Genomic DNA, 27,752 nt, shown 5'->3' with positions numbered 1-27,752 from the left:
GGAATGTATAGGATGCAGCTAAAGCAGTGCTCAGAGAAAATTCAAAGCCTAAAGAAATAATAAAAATGGGTACGTTCAGTTTTTAGTTAACTTAAACAGTTAGAAAAAGAACTAAGTAAACCAAAAGAAAATGGAAAGACGGAATTAATAAAAATAAAAGCAGAAATTAATGAATTTGAATACAAAAAGAATGGAACTAATAAATTAGAAAGCTGGCTTTTTGTAAATACTCAGTAAAATAGTCAAGTCACTAGCCAAGCTAATTTTTAAAAGAAGGGTAGTGCGAAATAAAATGTAAATATGTTTAATTAAGGACTCATAAATAACCATAAACAGCAAAAATTAAAAGAATCATGAGTCTATGTTGTTTAACTCTAAAAAAATTAGGAAATTATTTTTAAAAATAAAGAACTATTATAGGAAAATACAATTTACCCAAAATAACCTTGAACAAAGAAAATTCAAATAGATAGATTTCCATAGAAGAAATAGAGAAAATAACCAGAGAAGCAACTCTCCCCAAAAAGCACCAGGCTCAGATGTTTCATAGGCGAATACTATTAAATCCGTCAAGAACCAATAATTCTAATGCCGTTATTAAAACTGAGCATAGGAAGAAACAACTCCCACATTTGTTGTGAAGCAAGTATAACATTTGATATCTAAACCTGACGAACGTATAGAAGAAGAAAATTATCGATTGCATCTCACTTGAGACCCTAGGAGTGAAACTTTTAAACAAATGGAACCTTGCAGCACCGTAGTAGGACATCATGAGCAAGAGAAATTTATTCTAAGTTTGAAAAGATGATTCAGTTAATTCAGGAAATTTGTTAGTATAATTTGTTTTATTGGTAGACCTAAGGAGAAAAATCATACGGTCATCTCTAATTACCTAATTAATGAAAAGCATTAAACAAAATTCAACACCCAGTTTTTATGAAAAACATTCAGTAAAACAGTAATCAATGGCTATTTCCAGATATATACATATACATATACACACACACATTTATATCTCTACAAATATGTGTATGTATATATCAGGTTCCAAAATCATGCTCAGCGGTGGGAACAAAACAAGAAATATCACTGTTATCGCTGCTGTTTAATATAGTACTGTCAGTACTAGCTAACTCACACAAGAGAAAGATATCAGAGGAATGACAGTTAGGAATGAGGAAGGAACTGTCCCTTTTGGCACATGGTATGAGTGTATATGTGGAAAACCCGACAGAATCTACTGTAACACTACTACAAAAGGAGAATATGATAAGATAGCAGGATATAAAATTAATATAAAGCAATCATTATCCTTCATATAACAATAAGAAAAATAGACATTATAATGGATAGGGAAAAAAAGCCACGTTTACCAACAAACCAAAAGATAAAACACTTAGGAATAAACAAACCTAATATGTGAAATTTCAAAAACCACTGAAAGATTAAAAAAAAAGACTTAAATCAAAAGACACCATGTTCTTGATAGGAAAATTCAACATTGTCTCAGTTCTCTGTAAATTAATTTATAATTTGGTACAGATTCAGTAAAAATACTAGCAGTCTCTTTTTTCTGGAATTAGACAAAAACTATAGAGTTTATGTAGTAAAATGAACAGTAATGGCAAGGAAAATGGGGTGGGGGTGTGAGATGGGGGAGCAATAGATAGGGAAGCAGTTGAAATCATACTCATATAAAGCCTCAGTATTTAAAACAGTGGAGTGCCTGGCATGTGAATAAACAAATGGACATAGGAATGGTAATCCAAAAATAAGCCTAAATAAATGCTAGAATGTAAATTCTAACCTACATCCTGATATGTATAGGAATACAAATCTATAATAAATCCAGAAGTAAACCTAAGTACAGGAAATTAGTACATGATAAAGGTGATACCTAAAATTAACAAGAAAAAGATAGACTTTGCAGTAAATGGTTTTAGAGTAATAAGAAAAAAATAAACTTTGAGTATACATTGTATACTAGGACACATTTCAAACGAGTCAAAATTCAAATGTAAAGAGAAAGCCATAAATAAATTTGCTGGCAGAAAACTATCAGTGCATGTCTTCCTAACTCTGGCATGCAGAAGGCATTTTCTAATTAATCAAAATTGAGAAGCCACTTTTTAAAGTGATTAATTTTACTATAAAAATTATGGTACATCCATAGAGTGGAATGTTTTTCAGTGCTAAAATAAAAAGAGCTATTTAGAGAGAGTATAGGTCAGTGGTAGAGTGTATGCTTAGCATGCATAAAGTCCTGGGTTCAATCCCCAGTACCTGCATTAAAAAAAAAAAAGTAAATTAAAGAAACAAAAAACGTATTCCCCCCCTACCCCTGGGAAAAGAAAAAAGAAAGGAGTTATCAAATCACAAAAACATCATCAAGGAGCCTTAAATGCCTATTGCTAAGTGAAAGAAGCCGATCTAAAAAGGCTACATATTGTGTGATTATAACTAAATGACTTTATGGAAAAGGCAAGACTATGGAGACAGTAAAAAGATCAGTGGTTGCTAGGGAGGGAGGAGGAGACGAATGAATAGGTGGAACACGAGCTTTTAGGGCAGGGATACTTCTGAATGATACTATAACGGTGGATATATGTCATTTTTGCATTTGTCAAAAACCAAAGATAAACAATACAAAGAGTGAACCTTAATGGAAACGATGGACTTTGGTTGATAATGAGGTGTCAGTGCTGATGTCTTGATTGTACCAGATACACTACTGTGGTGCAGGATGTTGACAGTGGGGAGGCAGCATTTGAGGGGCGAGAGAGGGGGGTATGTGAAAACTCTCTATATTTTTCACTCAGATTCTCTGTGAACCTAAAACTGCTCTAATAAATAAAATCTATTTTTAAAAAATCAAAATTTTGTGAAAGGTAAAAAAAAAAAAGCAAAAGACAAAGTCTGACAGCCTAAGAGAAAAATGGGGAAATGACATAGACATAGACAGGAATAGACAGGAAAAGTAACAGAGAAGGAAATATGGATATCCCGTAACCATATTAAAAAAAGATGTCCAATGTTATTTCTAGTATGAGAAATGCAAATTATAACTCTCCAGAGCTGACATTTTTCACCTATCATACTGCCAAACATTTAAAACCATTGGAAAGTCTGTAGGGCAGCAGCTACTCATATATTACTCTTGGAAGTGTGAAAAGGCATACTTGACATGGAGAGCAACTTGGCAGTATCCATCAAAATTAAAAATACGTTTATCGTGGGAGGAAGGTATAGCTCTAGTGGTAGGTCCCAGGTTCAATCACCAGTGCCTCCATCAAATAAATAATTAAATGAACCAAATCCCCCCCCTGCAAAAAAAAAAAACTAAAACCAAAAAAACCTTAAAAAAAAAAGGATTAAAAAAATTTACATTTACTGTTTAACACAGCAGTTTTACTTCTGGAAATTTATAGCTTTCCTTGCCCACGAGTGAAACAACATGTATATATGACCATTTATTTCAGCATTGTTTGTAAAAATAGCAGAAGATTAGAAACAACTCAGGTATTCATCAGCTGTGGCCTAAGTAATAAATTATGGTACATTTTACAATGGAATTCTGTACTATGTGAGTGCATTTATGTAAAATAAAGTGTTTTTTTGTTTTTGTTTTTGTTTTTTAAGCTATAGTACAGTACCTCTTGAACTTTTCTACCAAAGTAACTTTAACAGAGAGAATGTAAAATAGTGGCTTGGAGTGACCATTTAAAAAAATTTTTTTTTCTGCTTTATCTTTAAAATCTGTGGGTTTACTGTATTCTCTTCTGTGTTAGTTTTAATTTAAAATTAAATTTTCAAACTGTTCTTATCATTGAGTAATCCTGCTCCGGGAAGAAACAACTTGTTTATTATATGCTTCTGTCCTCTGATACACTGCCACCCATACTGTCTTGTCGGAGAAGCATATTGTGTACAAGGTTAATTAACCAAATACTACCCTTGTTTTTGCAAGTTTCTTTCCAGACTGATTTTTCAGCTGAAGGGCTATCATTGTAAATAGGATAGCCCTATATTTGTCTCAAAATAATTAAACAAGTTTTTCTTCTTTCTAATGTTGAACATTCCCAGCAAATGATACCTAAACCAATTTGATTTATTGACATTGCAGCATTACTAATGATGTATTGGTTTGTCCAGTATATTTCTATGTGAAATATTCTCTTTATCAGGATGAAGTTAAAGGAAGTAGATCGTACAGCCATGCAGGCATGGAGCCCTGCCCAGAATCATCCCATTTACCTAGCTACAGGTAAGTTCAACAGAGAGAAGATAGTATGAATTACCTAATTTCTTTTCTTCCACATCTGACTTACTTATACTTGTCCTTCAAACTTCATCTCCTCTAGAAAGCCTCTCCTTCCCTGGCGAGATATGTCCAACCTTATTAGCTGAGTTCATTGACCACCCTTTATGCTTGTACATCATAGCATTAATCATGGTATATTAATGTATAGTGCCTTCCCTACTTTATAAGAATTGTGTTTTATATTTATTCTTTCATTATTAAGCACAATAGATAACATGTAAAAAAAAGTTAATAAATATCAATTTGAATGAATGAAGAACAGTTTTGATGCCAGCATTTTTATGTAAAAAGATTTGGTGTTATATCATTTGTGACTATAAACATGGGACTGTTCTTACAGAGAGGTTTTAAAATATCTACAGGCTTAAAAAATTACCTGCATTACCCACTCTTACAAACATCATTTCTGAGCCTCAAGTCAGAATCTTACTGCTATAGTAATTTAAGCATCTGCTCGATGTTGTATATGCAGAGATTGCAGCCACTAATGCAGCATTCATGAATGAGATAATTGAAAAACATGCATTTAATTTCTGTTTTACATGGTCTTCTGAGTCTTTTCTTTCTCGCATATGTAGTTAACATAAATGTATTTTTTATAGGAACATCTGCTCAACAATTGGATGCAACATTTAGTACCAATGCTTCCCTTGAGATATTTGAATTAGACCTTTCTGATCCATCCTTGGATATGAAATCTTGTGCCACTTTCTCTTCTTCTCACAGGTATGAGATTCTACCTTAAATTCACATGATTATTTAATTATATTTTGTGGTTGATTCCTGGCATGTCTGTAAATGTTCCATTATTAGAAACTGCAAGGAATACCATCAATGACATGAAATATTTTGTGAAAAAAATATATGAGAGAATTTCTATGGAAGTAAAAGAAGTGTCCATATGTTCTGTTGAATTTTTTACTACTGACTGTTTTGTGTAAGTTAAGAAGGAGAGGCTCTAGTTTCTAGTATTTTTTTTTCTCATGATATAGTAGAATTAGTTTTTTCTATCTCCTGTATCTCATCTGTTTACAAAAAAAGGTAGGTATGACTAGAAAAAGGAGTAGTTGGATGAATATTAAGATGTTAGCAGTGATTATTTCTGAACGGAGGTTGTTTTTATTTTTTCCCCTATATCTGTATTTAAAAATACATTTTCCTTGAATCTGTATCTAAAAATAATACTTCACAAAGAATTTTGTTGACATGATTTCTGATACAGCAGGTATTTAGATCACCTGTCCAAGTACTTAAGCCATATTGGAATACAGGGAAGGACACTTTCATTTGAGTAGTAAAATATGCTTTTTGCCTCAATGGCATGGCAGATCTGGAGGAAGAGATTGTACCTTAGCTAAGAGAATACAGCTCAAATCATCGAGTCTCATGGGACCTCTCATGTTCTTCCAAGTCCTCCACCCACTGTAATGGGAACCCCAAATACTTTTGTCGAACAGTTTTTCTGCTCACCACCATTTGTCTCATTGTGTATCTCTGTGCCACCTCCATGCCAAACCAGAATCTTTTATTCTCTGCCAATGGGGTACTTGTCTTAATGACATAATTTTTCACTTTTCTGTCACTTTTCTACTGTCAGAATATGTTATTTTTCTTAGAAAATGTCAGATGACTCCCTTAACACCTTTACTATTTAAGAGACAACTTGTTAGTACTTCTTTTGTCAGATAAAATCAAGGGAAGTGGTTGATTAGCTCTGTTTTATAAATGAATCAAAAGCAGCTTAGGAAGATTAAGTAACTGACCCGGGGTCTCAAAGGTTCTAAATGGTAAAACCATTCTTAAGCTCATGTTTTTGTTTGTCTGTTTCATTTTCTTTCTTTTTAAATTTGGGGGGGGAGTGTTTCATTTTTAATTAAGCTCATATTTTTTGACACAAGCAAATATGCTTTGTCATATTATATTAGCTCTACAAGTTTATACTCTTCAAGATTACAAAATAAAACATGTACATGTAAGTATAAATAAAAACTAAAAGGCCATTTCACCAAGTTATGCACAATTACCAGGAATAGAGGAGAGGCAATGTTTTTAGTGTATTTATGAAAATAATTAAGTGTATAATTTCAAATTCTTTTCTATATTTATTTGACTTCAAAAAGGAGTTATTTTATTCATTTTCTCTTAAAGGTACCACAAGTTGATTTGGGGGCCTCATAAGATGGATTCGAAGGGAAATGTCTCTGGAGTCCTTATTGCAGGTGGTGAAAATGGAAATATTATTCTTTATGATCCTTCAAAAATTATAGCTGGCGAAAAGGAAGTTGTGATTGCCCAGAATGACAAACATACTGGCCCAGTAAGAGCCTTGGATGTGAACATTTTCCAGGTTAGACTTCTGACATTTATTCATAATTCTTGAGATATGTGTTACTTATTTGAAATAAGTCTGTGAATCCACTCTGCCTCAGTCTTGGAATTGAAAGCTGAAACTGTGCCTGTGCAGGTTGATAAATAAGTGTATTTGAAGAATGGAGGGTTCAGATTTGGGTTCACAGTGAATTGATACTAACTCCATGGAATGGATCAGGCTGATGGGTTTAATTCTAGAAGTCTGGAGATATCATCTTATTGGACACTTTTTATTTTTTGTTATTTTTCATTTTTTGTTTCTTTTTTTGTTATTGGACATTTTTTAAACATTAGGAACCTCAAAGGTTGGAAACCTTGCCTTTTAAAAGTTTGTGTTAGTACAGCATTAGTCGGGTACAATGGTATGTGGCTTAATCTACTGTTTTGTTAGTTGATAAATGCTGTATTTGTGACAAAGAGGTTATTACCCTTATCAAGTAATTATAAATATACACAAATATAGTACAGATTTAATAAATAGACAGTTAAGAGGCTTTCTACTATTGTCATCATAAATATTACTGAATATTAATTATAAAAATTATAGATAGGCTAATAAATATCTTGAGTTAATAGGATACTAGAGTATAACCAAAAATGAATATTAGCTTAAGTTTAAAATAGTTATCTTTCTTATATTATAAATAGATACTTCGGGTCTAGAAATACGGAAACCCAAACTTCTTCGTTTCTGCAGTTTATGGTGTCTACTCTTTAGATTAGATACCTAATTTCTCTGTTAATTGGATTAAACAGCTGCAGATTTTTGGTTAGTGTCTTCTATTATAGGTGACTGCTACCATAGAATTCCTCTATTTTCATAATTATATGTCAGTTTTTTATGAGAGTGAGCTTTAAAGGATGAAGATCAATGTATGAACCTCATTATCTTCCTATACTTCATATCACAGTTTTAGGGTCTTTTTGACCCCACAGGTATATGACAGAGATAACCTAGAAATACTGCCACCCGGAACAAGATTGAGCATAAATGAAATAGAAATATATGAGCATTTAAGATGAGAGATATGACTAGCTCTGTCTTGGTCCAGCTCCTGAGGCTGCCTTTGAGGTATCCTGAGATAGATGCCATTATTTTAGGATTTGGCAGTTTGTCTAAAAGCCATAATTGGTGACCAGTTTAGTCTCTCACAATCAGACCCCCTTCCAGAGATGAAAACCACAAGTAATAATTCCTGTCTGGTTGCATTAAGAATTTACTCATGTAATTATTTTTAATGTATTAAAATATCAGTAGACATATTATCTTTTTAGTTTAGTAGAATTTTATTATACATTTCTTTAAAAACACTTTTAATTTTGGATTTTTATGCATAGTTTTTAGGAATTCATACATTTTGCCTTTTTAATTAAATAGAAAAATTATAGGCCTTAAAATGGACAGATCTTTCCAGCTCTGAACTGAGTTATTCTTAGTTTTCTTAATTATTTCTAAGTACTGTTTAGTTATTAATTGTTTCTTACTGCAGACTAATCTGGTGGCCTCTGGTGCTAATGAATCTGAAATCTACATTTGGGATCTAAACAATTTTGCAACTCCAATGACACCAGGAGCCAAAACACAGGTATTACATTGATTTCAATATAATCAAAAGAACCAAAATTAAGTTTTTCTACACTTATTTCAGTATTTTTCATACAAAATATAGTTATTAAAATTAGTGTTTAGATGTCATTGATTTTCCTTCAGCACAGTGAACTATTAGTAAATATGTTTCTTCAGCGTATCAAAGAACCCTTCAGCAGCAAATATTTATTTAGTACTTACCACCTGCCAGACCTTGTTTGATGTACTAGACTCACAGTAGTAAATAAAATCGATGGGTCTTTAATAGTTTTCTTAGGTATAATACTTTATATAGTATAGAACTTTATATCATACAGTATTTTAACAATATCCAACCTTAGAATAAACATCATAGACTAGAAAGAAAACTTACTTAAAAAAAAAATCTCAACCCATTTCCTGTGTATTTCTAATAAGCTGGGAAAGAGCCCTCCCACTGCCTCCTTGAGTTTCTTAATGTTGTATAGACTGCTCAATTTGAGTAGCCAATATACCAATATAATGGTCCCTAACATTTTGGGAGGTAGCATAATAATAGTGTATGAACCACCATTTACAAAGATAGTTTTCTAGGTCTAGGCTGTAATTTTTGCTCCTAGTTGTCTGTCATATTGATGAATATCTACTTGGTGGTCTGTTTTCTACCTTGGGGCAGTTGCAAAATAAAGAAACAGTGCTCGATTTGTAATAGGAGCTTAATAAATTCCTAGTGAACAAACAAGGTAAAATACTAGAATTGGCATATACCTGAACTTTAAGCTATATATCATATATATTGAGAACTTAAGAATATAAAAGCAGATTTGTGGAATGAATAGATCAGATTTTTAGGTAATCCATTTTTAAAAAGAATTAGATTTTGTAGTTAAATTTGATTATAATTGAGAAATGGTTTTTAGTAATTTATTCCTTATAGCCCCCAGAAGATATTAGCTGCATTGCATGGAACAGACAAGTTCAGCATATTTTAGCATCTGCCAGTCCCAGTGGCCGGGCCACTGTGTGGGATCTTAGAAAAAATGAACCTATCATCAAAGTCAGTGATCATAGTAACAGGGTAAGTATATGATTGATTTGTAACATACATGTTTTATTTCTGATGTAGGTATTATATTGTTTCTCAGAATTGGCAACAAATCAAATTTCTGTGAAATCAAATCTTGTCTTTTTATAGACCAATCATGTTGGAATGAGAGGTTTTTTCCTTTGGGGAAAATAATAAAATTCCTACTAAACCATTCTGGATATGTTAATGAAGAGAGAGTTTGGTTAATCAAGGGGGTTATTCCATGGTATACTGGTTGTTTTGCTTTGCTAGCAGTTCCAAAGAATTAACAGCAATCTTTTGTGAGTAGGGGGTGTGTGTGTGTGTGTGTGTGTGTGTGTGTGTGTGTGTGTGTGTGTGTGTGTGGGTGTGTGGGTGTGGTGGGGGGAGGTAGTTAGGTCTGTTTGTTTGTTTGTTTATTTCATGGAGGCACTGGGGATTGAACCCAGGACCTTGTGTATGCTAAGCATGCACCTTACCGCTGAGCTATACCCTCCCCCAATAGCAACCTTTCAATTCATCTTTAGCTTTCTCTGGAGTGTAACAATTTTCCCTGCTAGTAATTTTATGACTGTGAACCTGTAGTTTACAGGCTCGTGGCTTCATCTTTTCTGATTAGAAACTGCTAAAGTGAGCTAGTACTTTTCTCCCACTTGGCCAGTAGATGCTGTATAACACATTAAATTTTTGACTTTACAGATTCATTAATATTATGTCATCCTGTGCTGTAAAGTAATTTAGACACAGTTTAGGCCCTATTTTGTTAATTTGTTTTCATTTACATTGTTTAGTTGGACATGTAAAAAAAAGAGTTTCCCTAAATCAATACATACATAATTTAAAAACAACAACAACAAAAACTATTTAGAATAATATTTCTTCAGGGTATTGTTTTTCAGTGAGTCATGAATTTTAGAACAAATTTCAGTGGAATAAAGTATACCATATGCATTTCAGTCATCTTCTGGAACACTTAATAGGATCTGAGCTTCAGGCATTTCTCAATAATAATTGTAAATTATTCCATGTGAAAACTTAAATAGTAGTTGTTGCTTTAGATCTTTTTCTTGATTTTTCTGATAAAACAGAGGAAAGAGATGGATTTTTTGGTCATTAAAATCTTTTATCTTTTTATTTTCATTTTTTCTGAAAGTATTAAATTTTAAATTTATGTAAAACTTTTTTCCTAGTTACAATTTGGACAGGAAAACTCATTTTCAGTATAGAATTATTGTGGCCCAGAATGGCTTTGTATATTCAAGAGCTGGATGAATTGAAAATATTTAAGCAAGTTACTTTAAAGACTACTGTTTAAGAGTGTTTAATAAAATTTAATAGTTTTATTTTTTAATAAACTGAATTTTTAACAAATAAAAAATAATCAATTAAAATAAATAATTTTTTAATAAGCCTGAGCTAATGTTTTCTGCTATTTCAACAGAAGCATATTCTTCATTTTCATTTTGGCTTTTCAAGAAGTAGTATGATTGATAAAATGTGAGCCTTAACTATCTACAGATGCATTGCTCTGGGCTGGCGTGGCATCCTGATATTGCTACTCAAATGGTCCTTGCCTCTGAGGATGATAGGTTACCAGTAGTCCAGATGTGGGATCTGCGCTTTGCCTCCTCTCCACTCCGTGTCCTGGAAAACCATGCCAGGTAACATGCTCCTGTTCCAAGGACCTTGATTTGTTTATTTTTAAAAATGTATTTACATACCACTTTGAATTATCAGATAGTTTTTTAAAATTAGGGAATCTACTTTGTCTCTGTCTTGTAAAAGTTAGTGTAAATGGTTTGTTTTCATTTTAAGCAATAGTCATCTGATTTTCTATACCAAACAATGGTAGCCAAATCATATTACAACAACATGAAAATGTGTTAACAGATTTTCCACTACTTGTTTGAAGTAATGATTAATAGGTCAAAATTCTAGTGTAACACAACACTTTGGGACAACTCTTGGGACAACAGTTATACAGTTTCATCTTTATTTCAGTCATACTTATGAAGAGTCTTTCCTAACATTAAATGTCAAGCAACAAATGAAAGTTTGTTTTACTTTCGAGTGTCTATCTTAATTTAAAGGGAAACATTTTTGAGAAATTAGGTGGTTCATTCTGCTTTCAGTTTTAATAAATGTGTGGATGCTCTAAAAAGATATGAGAATTTTCTTGTGTTAGTTTCAGTAGCATTAAATTTAGTTTGTAGTTGTACAGATTTCCTATCATTGATATTCAGGTATCCAGGGAGTTTACACATATTTGTTCAATGTTTTTAAACACAAAACATATCCCTTTTAATGTTACAGTGTTTTGTAAGTACTTTGGGCTTTTTTCTTCTTTTATATTTAAGGATATAGACATTTTAAATCTTTTTTCCCCCTAAGTAGTGGAATTACATACTTTAAGAAGTCTTAAAATGTATGATCTCTCCTTTAGCTTCTGATAAAGGAGAAGAATCTAGTCAAAGTATAATCCTATTTAGATGTTGTGCTTCAATTAACTTTTTAGTAAAGAAGGGATAATTCTGAGAAGTTTTAATATTTTTCTCATGTATGGTAAGATTTTATTTATTCATTCAACACATGCTTATTGAACATGTGCTCTGTGCCAAGTACTGTACTAGGATTCAGTAATATATCAGACAAAAATTCCTGCCCTCAGGGAGCTTACAGTGCAGTGGGAGGACAACTAACATTTATGTAGCATGTAAAGTATGCAAGTACTTTAAATGTTAGCTTGATTAATCCTCATAACAAACCTATGGTGTAAGTCCTATTATCCCATTTTACACATTGGAAATTGAGGCTCAGCAAGGCTAAGCTTGGCCTGGGTCACAAAACTAGTCAAATGCTGACTTGCAATCCAAAACATTCTGATCCCAGTATCCATGCTCTTAATACTATATTCTACTGCCAATTTTAGAAGTGGTCATAATTTAGCAAGACAGAATACCATAGTAGGTTCCAGGAGCAAATCAACCTCTTGAGTTCTCAGTTTTCTCCCTCTAATAAATTTAAGAGTTGGATTATGTGATTTTTAAAATCCCTTTCAGTTCTACAGTTCAGCAATTTTTTTTAATACTTAGTAAGAACTTAAGTGTTCCTTAAAATGCAATATTAAATATGACATTGATTTCTTTAAAAAGGCATTCTTGACATACCTTGAAATTTTTGACATGCATGATTGGATTCTAAAGGGAGGAGACAGTACACCTTCATTATTGTTAACAACTGGGGAAAGTTGAATATGGACTCTAAATTAAAGTATTACATATAAATAATAAATATTTTCAATATGTAATTATATTGTGGTTATATAGGAGAATGTTCTTATCTCCAGAGATAAGTGTAGGAGTGACATATCATAATATTTGCATTTAATTCTCAAATGGTCAAAATACACATGTAAAGAAAGAGAAAGACAGAGTAGGTGCAGCCAAATCAGTGAATCTAGGTGACGAGTGTAAGGGTGTACATCATACCATTCCTTAAAGTTTTTACAAAGACTTTAATGTTTTAAAAATAAAATGGGAGAGAAAAGGCATTCTTAAACTATTTGGGTTCTTTTCCTATACTATATTTTCTTGATTCTGAGACAACTGAGATTAAAAGAAATATCATCAAATTAAAAACAGCTTTTAAGGAGGAAGATGTAGTTCAAGTGGTAGAGCACATGCTTAGCATGCACAGGGTTCTGGGTTCAATCCCCAGTACCACCTCTAAAAGTAAGTAAGCAAATAAATAAATAACCCTAATTACTCCACCAAAAAAAACTTGAAAGAAAAAAACAACCAACTTTCAGGGGAAAGAAAAACAATGCTAAATATATACATTGACAGTGAGATTTATCTTTATTTTGGAAATTGGAAAAAAAAACTATGCATCTTAGGACTACTATTAATGTTTTCAGGAGAATTGAGGAATATTAATTTGTATGTTTTTGTTTGAAGAAATACACAAACATAATTCTAGTTTCTGGTATTTTTCTAGAATCTAGTATTTACTAGTAGTATTTCTACTATTTTCAAGTTTCTGGGATTTAAATTGTAGTTTCTAGTATTTTTCTTCGTAGTGTGGTAGCTTAACTTTCCTTCTTTCATCTCTTAAACAGCAGAGACATGAATGTAGAAAATGCAAAATATTATCTAGTGCATTTTTCTGGATAATGGGATACAAGTTTTTTTATTTTTATAGAGATGCTAATCTGATTTTTCAGAACATCCACCAAAAATATTACTTTCTTACATTTAAGATAAAAAAATCCAAAAGCTATTAAAACACAAAAAATTGTAAAATCAGATCTTTAGCATTTAGATCTAATATTTCTCTGTGATGAATTTAAAATATTTTCTTTTAATTAAAAAAACTTATATGCTAGATCTCCCCTGATAACAAAAGCTAGAAATATAAACAAAAAGTAGAAAATGCAAAATAATTTAATTTCCAACCCATCCATAGGTAAAATTTTTATTGTGCATATTTTTATTTATATACACATAACCCTACTTATGGAAATATTTAATATAATTGTATTTTTATACAAATTTATGTACATAGTTAACCTTTTTTCATTGATTGGTGAAGACTGTCTAACAATAAGAAATCAATTTTTACAACATAATTTTTAACTACACTTTTTCTCATCAAAAGATGATCTGTAATTTATTATTATGTAGTCACTGTTGTTGGGCATTTGTTTTAAATTTTTGCTGTTGCTACACACTACATTGAATACTTTTGTAAAGATCAAAGAGCATACACATTGCTAAACAGCTTTCCAGCAAAATTATATATGAAATTATACTTCTGTTAGCAGTGTGTGTCTCCAAACCCCTGACAGAGATAATTTGGCGGTTTGATTTTCTCAAGATTAAAAATTACTTATCTCTTTGGGTTTTTATAGGGGGATTTTGGCAATTGCTTGGAGCATGGCAGATCCTGAATTGTTGCTGAGCTGTGGGAAAGATGCTAAGATTCTCTGCTCCAACCCAAACACAGGAGAGGTATGGGGAGGAAATGTTTCTCAGACTTACAGCTCTCATAGTATTTTATCTCTAGCTGAATAAGAAAATTTCCGTATGGATTCTTTACTGCGTGTTTACAATTAAGGACATGTGAGAGTAGATGGACATGTGTGTAAAATGTGTAAAATGTTAATCTAGCAGAGACTTTGTCATGAACATTGTCTAAACTCAACTGTTTCATCTGGGAATATCAGTCATTGAAAATAGTGTATTTGAACCTAGTAATCACTCCCCAATAAAAGGTGTTAACCTAAACTTGGAAATGATTCATTTAATGTGATTTCTGGAAACCAGTGTCTTCAGAGTAGAAGTGTTCAAGGCTTGGGTCTTTTTCTGGCTTTGCCTTTTTAGGTCCTCTTTGATTTTTGGAAATCAATGGATGCAGGTTTTTACTCTCTCTTCTGAACTGTACAGCAAGAATACTTTATAATAAAATATTTGTCATATGTTCTACCCATGGAAATTTAGATGAGGGAATTTTACTTTATTAAATATAAATGTTATATAAATGTCACTTTATTTGCTTTGGGTTGTGGGCTAAAAATCTCTTTTAACTATCATTTTTATTCTTCTTAATAATTTCCATCTTTTTCACTATTGGGCAAGAGAACATACATTTTAATTACAGCTTTTAAACTTTTATTGCAGATGCTTTTCTAGTTACCCTGATGGTATGCTGGTAAAAATAAGAGTATCTTCAATCACTTTTAATCTATAATATTAAAATTAAAACAAGCACTTTTGTTATTTGATGTGTGGTTTTAAAGTTTTCAGGTGCAATGATGTCTGTAAGAATATAGAAAAGTTAATGTTAGGGGAGATGAGAAAAAAACAGTAAGTTTTGCCTCAGATGATTTGTAGGCCAAATAATAAAAATCTTGCATTTTACACTGTGCCTTCTCAAGTGAATTCAAAATTCGTGGAAATTAGAGTTCTAATTTTTTTAGTTATGTAATTTGATAAAATGATTTTTTGCATATGCTTAGTTGTGTTTGCTTGGACTTTGAAGGAATAAACTTTTAGTGCATGCTGCAACTAAGAAAATGTAATAGATTTTTTATTTAAATGCAAATTAGAAATAGTCAACTAATTCAAATATCAAGAATCTAATAGTCTTACCAATCAACTTAAGTGTTAAAGACTACCAGGATAAATGCCTTTTCACTTAATTTTATTTTCTTATAAAATAAAAAAATTATTTTAAATGTCACATGAAGCCAAAGTTAAGCTAATTTGACTTATTTCTTAAAGCTATAAAACCTGTACTCCTATGGGCATCAGTTACCATCACACTAACTTTGAGTTAGCAACAATTATTACATTGTAAGGGTTTTGTTTATATCAGCCATTTTTAATACTTTTTCCATATTCTTCTTCTAAGGAAAAGTTACACAGTAATAAGAATGATGTAAACATGTTTTCTCACTTGACTGGAAGCCAAATTTCTCAGTGAATTCTTGCTTCTCAAAGTTTTCTAGATTTTTTGGGGGGTTTTTTTTTTTAATTTGATCTTCAAATAAGCTAAATGTGGTTCTTTGAATCTTGGCAGGCAAAATCAGTTAGATGAGACCCTATTGGTCTTTGACTTAACAAGTTGACCCTAAGAGATTATTCTAGTCTTTCAGATGCCACCTCTACTACCATTCCAATAAAAACAGAAAAACTGCAGTTTTAAAGATGTGCTTATTCCAAATGTGGGCAAAATTTTGAGCAGCATTCCTTTTTATCATGATGGCATTCTCTTGTACTTCAAAGAAATTTTTATAGTTGTTTCTCCTGGCTAGATACTTTCTAAAAGTACATGTTTAATTAAGTTGTACTTGTTGATCAAACTAATTAAAGTGAGTATACTTTTTTCTGCCTTTTTTTGGGGACAGGTGTTATATGAACTTCCCACCAACACACAGTGGTGCTTTGATATCCAGTGGTGTCCCAGAAATCCTGCTGTCTTATCGGCTGCTTCCTTTGACGGCCGTATCAGCGTTTATTCTATCATGGGAGGGAGCACAGATGGTTTAAGGCAGAAACAAGTTGACAAGGTAATAGGAAGTGTTAAAGTTTTTTATTATAATGCTTGAAAAAAATCATCTTAACTGTAATTATTTTGAAAGTGACTTTCCTGATCAACAATACCGATTAATTGGATAATTATAACAAAAAATTTCTTGGCAATCACTTGAAAACATGTAATACAGTCTTGTATAATTTACAAAATCTCCCCTTTTTTTTTTTAGCTTTCGTCATCTTTTGGGAATCTTGATCCCTTTGGCACAGGACAGCCCCTTCCCCCGCTACAAATTCCTCAGCAGACTGCTCAGCATAGTATAGTACTGCCTCTGAAGAAGCCACCCAAGTGGATCCGAAGGCCTGTTGGTGCTTCCTTTTCAGTAGGTGGATTTGTTTTTACCGCCCATAAACACAAAGGTCTTAGAATAAAGTGTTATTATAGGATCCCTCAGATAGAAGACTGAGTTTGAGATGTGTTTGTGGGTTTTCATCATTCAGTAGGGTTTCTGAGGAAAAATGGAACCTACTCCCTTTTTTCCTTTTTTAAAAAAATTTTGGTAAAATATACATAACACAGAATTTACCATTTTAACCATTTTGAAATATACAATTCAGTGGTATTGGGTACATTCACTTTGTTGTGCAACCTTTGCACCATTCCCCCCTCTACCTTATTAGGTTTGTCTTCCTTCTCTCTCTCTCCTTCTTTGATTCCTTCATTTTTTTCTAGAGGGGCCTACATTCTAGTTTGTTAGAAGTTCCACTGTGGTTGCACATCTGAACTAGAGCCTCCAGTCTAGCAGCACTTATGACAGCACTAAAACTTGATATTTTGATGCTCCATCTCTTGTACTTGGTTCCAAACTTATAAGAGGGAGAAAGGAATGTTATTTATTGTCTTTATAATACTTTAGTGCTGGCCAGTGGACATGCACTTTTCATTCCAAAGATATATAGTGAACATCTTCTGTTTGTCAAGTGCCATTCTAGGCCCAGAAAACATACCTGTAAACTAGATAGTCTGTGTCCTCAAGTAGCTTATATTAGGGGGCAGGTTTTTCTGTATGGTTTGATTTTCTTTTAAACCTTGTACATACATAATTTTATAATAATAAATGTTTTAATTGCTTAGGGAAGGAAAGAACTAACTAGATGGATGGTTAGGGTTCAGTAAGTTAAGTGGAAAGTCACAAACAAAAGCAAAGATTCAAAGGCAGGAGAGCAGATAGTAGAGAAGATCAGACAAGAGGAATGAGAGATTAATTAAATCCAAAGAACGGATTTACAAGTGACATAATCAAAGGTCTGTTATCTGGGAAGATTAATCTGTAGCATATTGTAAGGATTGGAGGAGAAAAGATGAACAATAGGCCCACAATCATACAGCAGTTCAGAGTGAAAAGAAGAGTTCGGCAGAGTAATGGCACTGTAAAAGGAAGAAATAAATCCAGGGAATTTAAGAAAAGATCAGTACCTAGACCTGAGGAATGAATACTAGAGGCCAGAGGCAGAGTTCTGAGCCTGCTTAATAGGAGGAGAGCAAACCTCCTATTTGGGAGCCCTGTAGAGAAATGAAGCTCCAAACCAGTGGCAAGACCTGAGTGCTTATATACTAGTTTGAACAAAGAATGGCAGTTGTGGAAAAGTAACTAAAATATGTAGGGAGACTGGAGGGAAATAATTTTTATTTAACAAGGTCTGTTTGTACAGATTTTTCCTGGTCTGCACTCCCATCTCTGGTGAAAAAAATGTTTCTTTCCTCCCAGTGGAGGGAGAGCAGCTCTCATAGGGGAGTTTCATCTCCTTTCAGAAAGAGGTCAGATGCCTTTCTTGCTCCTGCTGTCTTTTGGTATTCTTTAGCTCAAAATAATTCTTATGACAAATGGCATATTTTGGAGTGGCATATTCTACTACCTTTTAAAACTTAGAGCCTAGACTAGAAGGTGAGGCAAATACGTATAGCTAATAGTTGAATCAAGAGTTACCTGTGTATGTAGTATATACCGAGGGCATTCCAGATAGCACAGGTGACATTTGCCCAGGCCTTGAAGAGAAGTTGTGTTGCGTATGTGGAAGTTAGTAACAACAAACAGGTGAGAAACTGGGGGCACAGTAACTAGGACATTTTATCTAGAATGTGGGTGGTGTGAAGAGGAATAATTGATAGCTGGGGTCAGACTGGAGTATGGGAGAGCGTATCAGCGAATTGCATCGTGTTTAGGCCACAGTACTTTCCTTTCGCGGGTTTGCAGTAAGCATGTTTTGGGGCTGCATCCTCGTGGTTTGAGTTGATGTAGTTTATTTGTTCTGTTCTAGTTCGGAGGCAAACTGGTTACTTTTGCGAATGTCAGGCCACAGCCTCAGCAGGGGGTGGAGCCGCAGGCGCTGCAGAACCACGTGTTCATTAGTCAGGTGGTGACGGAGAAGGAATTCCTCCGCCGCTCCGACCAACTCCAGCAGGTCGTGCAGTCGCAAGGATTCGTCAGTTACTGTCAGAAAAAGATCGATGCTTCTCAGACTGAGTTTGAAAAAAACGTGTGGTCCTTTTTGAAGGTAAAGTCGGTATTAAACCATTTTATTTCATTATCTGCACATTCAGCTACTCCCATCATACTCTAAATCTGTCTTCCTGTCAAAGAAACAGTGGGAAGCATGGGATTTCCGGGATCTCATGATGGAATTAAAGAAACCTTATGAAGAGCACATGAGCTAACACTTTATGTCAAGAGTTCTTCCTTCTTTGCTTTGAAAAGCCTAATATGAAATACTTTTTTAAAAAGCAAAAAATGGTATAATAAATGTTTTAAAATGAGAGAGACATAACACTCAGCAGACCAATTTTAAAATTAGAACATAGAGCTTAGTATAATGAATACACAGAGTATGTAATTTTTGAAGTAGATCTGGTTAGGGAAAATGGTAAAAGAGGGAAAATGTGTAGGGGTGAGAGGTTGTAGGCATTTCTCATCCTTTTTACTGAGTTGCATTTATGACAGAATAACAAATAGAATTTTCTGGTTGATCATTTTACTTCCCCTAGAATGTCTGTTTCTCAATTCTGAATTTTCCAAAAAGAGATCTTGAATACAGTAAGGTTAAATTTATTTTTATATTTGGTGAGTAAGTATTAGTTTTAAAAAAGAGTTTTAGGACATTGAATGTTTCACATAATGTGAGTTTTGCATTCATATAACCTTTGGACATGACTTTGTTTTTACAAAAATTAGTTTAAAAGTAAGCTTTAGTCAGCCGGGAATATTAGTTACTAGTACACTTACTATTTAAAAAAATAACTTCTTAAAAAAATACTATTCTTTGATTCTCTTACAGTGAACCTTCTAGTTGATATAGTAGACTTTAGATATTTTAACCATTCCACTTGGAATTTGAGCAGTTAATTAAAAATTAGGCCTTTAAATGCAGGTCTTTGTTCAAGAATATGTCTTTTTTAAAAGGTAAACTTTGAAGATGATTCTCGTGGAAAATACCTTGAACTTCTAGGATACAGAAAAGAAGACCTAGGAAAAAAGGTAAACTTTGGGGAAAGTTTAAAGGCTGTCCTTACACGGGTGAAATATTTATGTAGCATAGGTTTTTTTTTTTTTTTAAGTTCTCACAAATTATTTCAAATCATTGAATAAACATTTAATAAGAGTTTGTGCTTGGTAGCCAAAGTTTTGGATCCATGTTGTTAAACATGAAACTCCTCATTACACCTGGATTTAGGAGCTGCCAGAACCACCTTTAATTCAAACTTGTTTTGAAGAGCTGTATTAGGGAGTATTGGGCCTTGAAAGAAGAGAGGCTGTGAACCTGGAACACTGTGGAAATAACACTTAGATTTTTAAGAGGATGTATAACCAATGGCCCTGGAAGAAAGAGAGAGGGAAACTGTTCGTGATCACCTTGCATTCACTACAGTTTAAGTGATGAAAAATAAGGTACTATTTCAAGCTCTCACAATTTACCACCCTAGCTGTTTATGCCTTCAGCTGGTAATTCCCAAACTGTGTATTGAGTTGATCCAGCTCATTAGTAACTGATAAATATTTTGGAACAAGGGTAATTTATTGTACTGAACCTGAACAAACAAAAAGCTCAAGTGATTTGCTTAGCATTTTAACTTAAAAAAAAATCCCTCTTTAAAAACAGGAGGTCATATCCCAGTTTTACAGTTTTCTTCTCAAAGAGGGGTTTAATAATTATTCCACATGGTTGACATGAACAGCAGTAAAAATACTCTGACTACGGAAATCTTGAAGGAAGTATTTTAGATTCTGAGCATAACCTGTATTAGCCCTTTGTCATTGTTTGGAAATGACTAGAGTTTTCTACAGTTGTAGGCTTATCATGTGTATGGAATAGTACTGAGCATGGTGAAGATTAGTGCTCCTTTGATGTCAGACAGACCTGGGGTCACATCACAGCCCCCACTGCTTACTGGCTACGTGTCTTTGCTCACTCTTTTAGATTTTTTATATTTAACTTTATTATTAGTCTAAACTTCTTGATGCTGTAACCTTTCTTTGGTTTGCAAAAGATTAGTATGAAACTTTAACTACATATCCGATAGCAAAAAATGAGAAAATAGAATTTGTCAAAATACTTCTAATAGCAGTTCTTTCCATAGTGAATCCCTGAAGAAATATTTTTAAAAGTTATAGTTATCTTACTTGAAACAAAGTAGAAGAAGATATGCTTGTTTTGAGGTTAGTTTGGCAGTAGATGACATGTGAGCAGTAGAACTCCACATGATTGAAACTAGGACCATTGAGAATCTGTACAAATTTTCTCCTTTTCTTAAACATTCAATCCCTGATCTGAACTTCTTTGGATTTTTGCCAATGAGAATGGAGTAAGAGGTGAACGATTGCTATATGGCTTGAAATAGAATTCCATTTAGTAGGTGAATTGGGTTTTTTTATTTCAGATTGCTTTGGCCTTGAACAAAGTGGATGGACCTGATGTGGTAAGAGAAACCCTTTACAAATAACTACCTTCTGAAATTTTGATTTAGGTCATAAGGAAATATAATTTAAGAAATTTATTTTATTGCTTTACAGTTAGAAAAAATACTGACTATAGGAATTTTAATACAAGAATAATTCTCATTTTAAAATAGTGTAAGTTTTACCTGGTAGATTATATTCTCTTGACATTATTTGAATTTTGCAAAAGAGTTAAAATGAAATCATTGACTGCTTAGATACTTCAGGTTAAAATCTTGGTTGCTCAGGGATATTTGGTAGGAAAGAAAGGCTAGGTCTTAACAGTAATGACTCTCTGCTTTTGCTCTAATGGTGTTTCTCAAATAAATTAGTTGCTTCTTATGAATGTTGTTGGTTGGGTCTTTTGTCTTCTTTGTTCACTAATAACCTTTTAATGCAACTTTCTTCAACTCCTTCCGTAATTGTTTTGTGTACCAAAGGCTCTTAAAGACTCTGACCAAGTAGCACAGAGTGATGGGGAGGAGAGCCCTGCTGCTGAAGAGCAGCTATTGGGAGAGGTATTTATTTTTTCATTTTCAATTACATTGGGGAAATATATGATATTTGTTTATCTCACACTGAAATAATGGGAAATTTTCTTAATTACTTGTTCCAAAATAAAGCTGGAGTTTACTTTCTTAGAGATTCTTAGGGTAGGAGTCCATTTACTAGCTTGATGGAGGTATCATCTCTAAAATTTTTAGTTCTCTGACCTAGCTTCTGAATTATGTGGTTTAAAATTATGTGGTTTAAAACAACAGTTGATGTGAGATTGACTTAACTTGGTCACATTGCCTTCTATGTAGAGTTAGTATTTTTTCTTGGCACATTAATATTTAGGGCTCACTAGCAGTGGCATAGGCTTCTGAATTAATTTTGAAATTTGAGTTTAAGTACAGAATGTTTCACTAAATAAACTGATTATTATGATTTACTATAAACGTGTCCTGAGTTCTATTGACAATTTTTATAACTAGTTAAAAAAGAGTCCTTGAACACAGAGTTGTGTCATTCTTTTTTCCTTTGAATTTTCTGAGTTTTTTTTTAAACCACTAATAATTCTATAATTTACTTTTCTTGCTTTCTAAATTATATTTCATCTTGGAAAATTAATCAACAAGTACTTATTTCTCATCTCATATTTGATTTTTTCATTTTTCTTTGTGATTTGGGGTTATCCTGACTATGTAAAGTTTCTTACGGTTTTTTACCAAGTTATAAAAATAATTAATCACTAAATTTAGACTACTACAAGATTATTATTAAAAACATTTTCCTTAGAAGTAGATCTCACATTTTATTTAGCCTGAGAATAAAGGAGATGGGTAAAGTCTTACTAAAAATTTGAACTAATTTTGGGAATACCTAGTCAGAATTATAAGATACATTAAGGAAATGTACTTTTATTTATATACAACTGGATTAACTATTGTCCAGTACAGGGCCATTTGGAAATAAACTCATGAATTAAATATATAGGTAAATATGTATTTAACAGGACAGCAGTTACTGATATATGCTTTCAGAATATTTGAAAAAATATTGTTTAAGGTCGTAATATCTTCCCCTTTATCTTGATAATGCTATTTGTTATAAAATAAAACATAGTAGCTTACACATTGAAGATACCCAACACATAATAAATTGTGTATTTTTGACTTTATGTATGTTTCAGAAGTCCATACATAAAGGTTTATTAGTAGTTTTTAGAAAGCAAATTTTAACAATCGTTAAAAGAAGGAGAAGGGTTTTTTGGTAAGTTTGTTAGGGAATATAATCAGATCAGTATCTGATTTTATTACCTAATGTGAATAACTTAAGTTTAAAAAAATTTTTATTTCAGTTCTCAAATTCTAAAATGCTTCATTGGGGAAAGAATTAACGCTATAGTTATTCTCTTATAATTGTCAATACTGGCTAATTAAACATTATTAACAGATGATCCTGTGTTGTGCTTTACACTAAAATTACCCAATTCAAAAATGCTCCTGGCTTTGGATACTAAGTGCTAACTTTCAGATGTGTAGGTAACACAAGCACAGAAGATAGGTATTTTATCTCATGTAAAACTTTTTTTTTTAATTTCTCTATAATCTCGTATATATTTTATTTTTCATCTTCTGTAGAATTTTTATGCATAGAACAGAAAGCATTTAAAGTATTTGCCAGCAGTATGCCTCCATTATATTTCTTTTCTTCTAAAGAAAAAAAATATTTATTTTTACTCAGTCTTACAAGTAGTCTCAGAAATTTATAGCAGAACTGTGTATATTCTTACCAGACCAACCTGCTGTTCTAGACATGACTATTTTAAGAGAACACAAAATCTATAATTTAATGAGTATATTTATAATCTGTTTATATTTCATTTATGTAAGGATGCATGTGATTTTTTGTTTATGACTAAGTCAATTAAAACAAAAAAGTTCTATTATAACTATACTTATTAGACAGAAATTTTTAGATCTATAGAAGTGAGATTTTAAAATCTAAATATGGTGTAATTAAAAACATATTTTGTATGTTTCAAGGCTACTCTTAGTTGAAGTATCTACGAAAACAAAGATTCCTCAGCCTCAATAACTTCTGACCTACCAGTAATGGACATGTACACTTAAGTTTGTTTATTTCTGATGACTTTTATTTGTGATTATATAGTGAGAGTTAATACTTAGGGAAATTATGGATCTTAGTGTAAACTTGAATCTGAGAACTTTTCTGAAATAACTTGCCATGTCATCCAGTCAGTAGGTGAATAATCATACATAAATTTTGTTTTGCTGGTAAATTATTCCAGTTTCATTCCAGCTAAATTGCTGCCCTTTCCATCTTTAGCGCACTGAAGAGGAAAAGCAAGAATCTGAATTTCTACCATCAGCTGGAGGAACATTTAACATCTCCATCAGTGGGGGTATCTGTCGGTTTCGATTTCTAATTTTTTTAACCATCTGAAAGCAAGTAGTCCCTAAGCTTAAGTTAGAAACATTTTGTTACAGATGGTAGATAATTGAAAAGAACTCAGTTATCATTTAGCATATGTAATCAGTACCTTAAAAATGATAGTATGATCTAACCCTGTGTGATAGAAACTGTATAATGATCTTTATTACTACAGTTTAAACACTCTGGAAAATACATTATTTTACCTAATTTTATTTCCATACATCTCAGTATATTTTCATAGATATCAAGAGCTTATATTAGAAATTAATCCACCAGTAATATTTGAGAATGAGCATGTGTTCTCCATTGTATGTGTGTGTAAAAATTCATAGGTGTAGTGTTTTTTTCTTATAACAAAACTTTATTTAACTTAGGTATATTATTTCTTTATTGCAGATATTGATGGTTTAATTACTCAGGCTTTGCTGACGGGTAACTTTGAGAATGCTGTTGACCTTTGTTTACATGATAACCGCATGGCTGATGCCATTATATTGGCTATAGCAGGTGGACAAGAACTCTTGGCCCGAACGCAGAAAAAGTACTTTGCAAAATCCCAAAGCAAAATTACCAGGGTATGTTATTTTTAAAATAGATAATCAATAACACATTTGTAAAATAGTATACTCTTACTATAGATAATAGAAATGCAGAAAACAGTAAAGAACAAAAAAAACTACCCATAATTCCTTGATCCAAAAGTAGTTATTGCTGATAGCTTGGTATAATTACTTCAGATTCTGTTGTTACGTATGTATTTTTTTCAATGAAGAATACCTTTCATATTTTTATTGTAGAAAAGTTAGAACATAGAAAATGTTAAAGATAAAAAGTTTAATATCCCATAATTCCATCAGATTCATGCATACCCTTTAGTACCTCTTTCTATGTATTTGTAGAATTTTTAAAAACAAAATGAAGATTATATATGTATACAGGGGTGGGTGATAGCTCAGTGATAGAGTGAGTGCTTAGCATGCACGAGGTCCTGGGTTCAATCCCCAGTACCTCCATTAAAAAAAAGAAAGATTATATATGTATAGTTTTACTTACAGATACTGTCACTTACATTGTAAGCATTTTCCCATATCGTTAAAGAGTCTTAGCAAAATTTTAATTGCTCTATAATATTCTATAAGTAGGGATATATTATTTCCCTTATTTGGGGATATTTAAGTGGTTTCTAATATTTTCCTAATATAGTTAAGATCCTGATAAACATCCTTGTGCCGAAAGATTTGTGTGAATTTCTAATTGTTTCATGAGGCTGTAGTTCTTGGAAAGGAGTTTCTGGTACAGAGGGTCTGTACATTTTTAAGCTTACTGATACTACATTTCTTTCCATAAAAGTTGTCCCAGTGTTCCGTGCCAGCAGCTTTGGTTGCTGTCAGTTTCCCAGCCTGTCTCAGTGTCACTCCCTCCCCTGCTGTTGTTTAGCCACACTGGCTGCCTTCACTTCCTCACACACTCCACGTGCCTTTCTCTCTCAGGACTTTGCCCCTAGTGATCCCTTGGCCAGGAATGTTTTTTTCTTTCTTGATGAAATTAATTCCAACTTCACATCTCAAATGTGTGTATGCTCAGAAAGTTTTTCCTGATCCTTCAGACCAAGTCATGTCTTCCTGTTAAATGTTTTAGTTACACCCTATACTTTTCGTCTCAGCATTTTATAAAATATCTTAGTGTGATTCTTTTTTTTTTTTGAGGAAAACTGATACTGTCTTTTATGTCATTTGGTTCAAGAATACACTTCAGTTTGCTGCTGCTTTTATTCTATATGAAACGTTGAATAGTAGTTTTGAAAGAAATGATTGATTAGCCAGAGTTAATTTTTATTAATGCACCAAAGGCTTTTAATTCTCCCTTCATTTTCCTTTCCCAAGCTAATTACTGCAGTAGTGATGAAGAACTGGAAGGAGATTGTTGAGTCTTGTGACCTTAAAAATTGGAGAGAGGCTTTAGCTGCAGTACTGACTTACGCAAAACCAGATGAGTTTTCAGCCCTTTGTGGTAAGAAAATGAGCTTTATATTATATTATGTATATGGCATGGACTATTGCAAATAAAATTAATGACAGACTTTATGAGAAAATTTTTTAAGCCTTCTAATCACAAACAAGAAAACAAAGTTCTCATTTGAATGCTTTTCTGAGAATTACTAACTCCATTGCTTCTCCATACCTATTAGTCATTATTTTTAATAGTATTATTTAATGATACTGGTTTCGGACAGACCGAACTTGGAATCTTGCCTCTGCCACTTTATTAGCTGTACACCGTAGGAAAAATTAATTCCTAAGCCTTAGTATGGTCATATGTAAAATGACACATAGTCAGCTCTTATAAATGTTAATAAATGTTACCTTGATAAAATTAATAATTATAACATGTGAGTAGAAATTACCATTAAAGGCCATGACTAAACTGATAACTAGGGAATAAGACTCATTATTTGCAAAAGCAGAAGCTTTATGCTGCTAGTATAAAAACAAACAACCATTTGCTTCCTTGAAACTATTATGAGAATACAGGATTACAGGATATTAACTTTATCATCATAAACAATTTATAGTAGTGCTAGCTACCATTGATGTTTATTCCAAATGTGCCATATTTTAGTCCACTGCTCACAAAAGCATCTGATGTGATGAAGTGCAGTTAAATGTTCATTAGAATTTTTCTGTTCAAGTATTGTTTCCATTATTAATTTTTTCTAATATAATGAATGGAAATCCATTCTACAACTAGGTATAGAATCTTATGAAATTGTTTATTATATCGGTTTTTCACATACTTCCCCTCATGTAACAAATAAATATTTACTGAACATTTACGTCACGGTGATTTTGTTTCTACCTGCCACTCATTGGTTATAAAGTTTAATCTATACTTCTGAAAATATTATTGGGCTGCTCATGACCTCATGTACAGATTGCCTTGTGTGTAATTTTGTTTTCCTCTTGATCTATAGACCTTTTGGGAACCAGACTTGAAAGTGAAGGTGATAGTCTCCTGCAGACCCAGGCATGTCTCTGCTATATTTGCGCAGGGAATGTAGAGAAACTAGTTGCGTGTTGGACTAAAGCTCAAGATGGAAGCAACCCTTTGTCCCTTCAGGTTAGTGTCTTTGATACAAAAGGTGCTTCCTGTCTCCTTATATTCTAGAAATTGATTTGTTCCAGAAATTCATTGCTTTTGCCCTCCTTAATTACACTTTAGGAGTTCTTTTGTTGAATTATGTGTATTTATTGCTATCTGTGGAGAGGCAGTTTGAGATGATGGGACAGTAAAATAGGAATGCAGCTGTTTGTGAAATCAAAGTTGATATGGTAGTTTATTGGGGAAGGTAGATGGCAAGAGCATGATAACAGCCCTAGAGTTTAACCTTTTCCTCCTGCCCCTTTCTCTGCCTCCAGAGATGCTGTGTGCTTTGGGCAAAGATAGAAGCAATGTAGGG

General features: G+C 32.8%; 1 protein-coding gene across 6 annotated transcripts in view; it reads left to right on the top strand.

Annotated features, from left to right (window-relative positions):
* The window catches only part of SEC31A (SEC31 homolog A, COPII coat complex component), a 60,231-nt gene that overhangs the window by 5,850 nt on the left and 26,629 nt on the right, over positions 1-27,752 (top strand). For 3 of the 6 annotated variants that reach the window (XM_015250829.3, XM_006198204.4, XM_006198203.3), the window contains exons 2-18: positions 4,188-4,267; positions 4,927-5,050; positions 6,473-6,671; positions 8,185-8,280; positions 9,199-9,339; positions 10,846-10,988; positions 14,237-14,336; positions 16,235-16,396; positions 16,592-16,744; positions 18,681-18,917; positions 19,820-19,894; positions 21,295-21,333; positions 21,793-21,870; positions 24,188-24,263; positions 24,692-24,870; positions 26,179-26,305; positions 27,267-27,412. In XM_015250829.3, the coding sequence (XP_015106315.1) occupies positions 4,189-4,267; positions 4,927-5,050; positions 6,473-6,671; positions 8,185-8,280; positions 9,199-9,339; positions 10,846-10,988; positions 14,237-14,336; positions 16,235-16,396; positions 16,592-16,744; positions 18,681-18,917; positions 19,820-19,894; positions 21,295-21,333; positions 21,793-21,870; positions 24,188-24,263; positions 24,692-24,870; positions 26,179-26,305; positions 27,267-27,412 (2,154 nt within the window). In that variant the 5' untranslated portion in view covers position 4,188. The remainder of the gene's footprint in view (positions 1-4,187; positions 4,268-4,926; positions 5,051-6,472; positions 6,672-8,184; positions 8,281-9,198; positions 9,340-10,845; positions 10,989-14,236; positions 14,337-16,234; positions 16,397-16,591; positions 16,745-18,680; positions 18,918-19,819; positions 19,895-21,294; positions 21,334-21,792; positions 21,871-24,187; positions 24,264-24,691; positions 24,871-26,178; positions 26,306-27,266; positions 27,413-27,752) is intronic. The other 3 variants (XM_031688748.2, XM_072942583.1, XM_072942575.1) reach the window with 1 other exon arrangement.

This window comes from Vicugna pacos, chromosome 2 (genome assembly GCF_048564905.1).
Source record: "Vicugna pacos chromosome 2, VicPac4, whole genome shotgun sequence".
NCBI lineage: Eukaryota > Metazoa > Chordata > Mammalia > Artiodactyla > Camelidae > Vicugna > Vicugna pacos.
This window is presented reverse-complemented; position numbering and strand designations above follow the sequence as displayed.